The sequence below is a fragment of the Mizuhopecten yessoensis genome, unplaced genomic scaffold (assembly GCF_002113885.1).
Source record: "Mizuhopecten yessoensis strain PY_sf001 unplaced genomic scaffold, ASM211388v2 hete_35993996, whole genome shotgun sequence".
NCBI lineage: Eukaryota > Metazoa > Mollusca > Bivalvia > Pectinida > Pectinidae > Mizuhopecten > Mizuhopecten yessoensis.
This window is the reverse complement of record NW_018482144.1, coordinates 1-1,681: the sequence shown is the minus strand read 5'-3', so window position 1 is coordinate 1,681 and position 1,681 is coordinate 1. Positions and strand designations below refer to the sequence as shown.

The 1,681-nt window shown below is 39.1% G+C and overlaps 1 protein-coding gene across 1 annotated transcript; it reads right to left on the bottom strand.

Moving 5' to 3' along the window:
- Positions 1–146: 146 nt before the first annotated feature.
- On the bottom strand, positions 147–1,234 carry LOC110444067 (chromodomain-helicase-DNA-binding protein 1-like; the record flags this gene model as incomplete). The annotated part of the gene is made up of 3 exons (XM_021488491.1): positions 147–364; positions 596–695; positions 1,086–1,234. Coding segments are annotated over 3 exons (414 nt in total), but the record flags the coding sequence as incomplete, so codon positions are not given.
- Positions 1,235–1,681: the final 447 nt, after the last annotated feature.

The window sequence follows — 1,681 nt, the reverse complement described above, 5'->3', positions numbered from 1 at the left end:
TAATATCTCCCTATGTGTGTATGCCTGCATGTGTGCTGGAGATGTCTTGTAGCACCGAGACTAAACCTAATGGGCCATTTTCAACACACACAGCCACATAAAGAAGCATCTGTACCAAATGTCATCCTATTGTGATTGAACACATCAATATAAACAAACAGCACTAAAAGGCTGTGGTTAGGTGGTTTACAAACATAAGTCACATACCAGGATCATCATTATTACTTTCTCCAATGCGTTCTATTTCTTCTTCCTCCAGGTTGTCGAAGCTGACGACCTTGAACTGTGACAGGAGATCATCTCCCACGGTCGTTGGTTCAACCTCCCTAGTTTCTGCACGCTGCAGGATCTCGTCAATGTCAACCTTAAAAAAATTAGAACCTTACTGCAGATTCAATTTTGTTTCAGTGAGAGCAAAAATTATCAACAATGTTACAACAATACTCTTTTCATCAACAGTACGACATCAATAATCGGCTGAGTCATTTCTGTTGTATTAATCTAGATTACCATTCATCCAGATAGACATGACTAGATTTACTTCTTGTTGTGGTGATTACTTTGAAATTTCCAGTAACAAATATCAACTACTTACTTGTGGTTCTTCGTCATCACTGTCACACTCTTTGAACAATTCCTCAGCACCAAATTTGAGAATGGCACTCAATTCCTCCTTTTTGAATGGAGTAGTATTACTGTAGAAAAAAGCATTTCTTGAGCAAGTTTTGTCACTTATGACTTAATAACTGTTCTTTTCTTAGTTTTGAGCTTAGAATCAGTACCTGATTTCTTAGAGTTCAAAATAAAGACAATGCTATTTCTGATAAGCCTTCCTACGGAATTTATTGAAATTGGTTTTGCAGTTTTGGATTGGATGTTGAAAATATTAATTGTTTTTAGATAAACAACACACGACGTATGAAAGGTAACTGCTTCAAGCTCTTTACAATGTCTTCATCTACATTGCCTTTAAAAATGATGCAGTTGCTGTATAAAACCTGCACACAACTGTTACTCAGCATCTTCAGAGTAGACTTTAGCTGGTCACGATCGTGACTGCTAACACTTCCTCTGTGGACCCTTACCTTGAAGGAACATGGCCGCGATCAAGCACCGTCCGACCTGTTGTGTCCATTCGCTGAATGACCAGATGGTCGAGCACCATTTTGCGCTTGGCTCTCTCTACGATGTCTTCCTCTACACTGCCTTTGGTGACCAGTCTGTACACGCTCACCTGTCAACATAACATCTAAATGTAATACAGATATACAAGAGGCTCGGAGCGTCTGCATCACTCTCCCGGATACTAAACTCATTGTAACAAATATAAAACTGTCATTTTCCCCAATTTTGACTGTCTCTCAGCTATACAACTTCTGATTGCCTTGTCCCTGGGATGCCCTTTTGTAAACATGGTATATCACACTTGGGGGCAGTTTACACTATAACGCAGAGCTAAATTGTCCACTAGTTCTTATCTGCATACAATACAACAAGACATTATTGTATCCATTAGTAAAGAGAGGACATACAATCAAAGGCCTCAAAAACAGCCATATAGACATCTATAAGCAGCCCCAAAAACAGCCCTATAAACATCTATAAACAGCCCCAAAATCAGACCTATAGACATCTATAAACAGCCCTATAGACATCTATAAACAGGCCCAAAACAGCCATA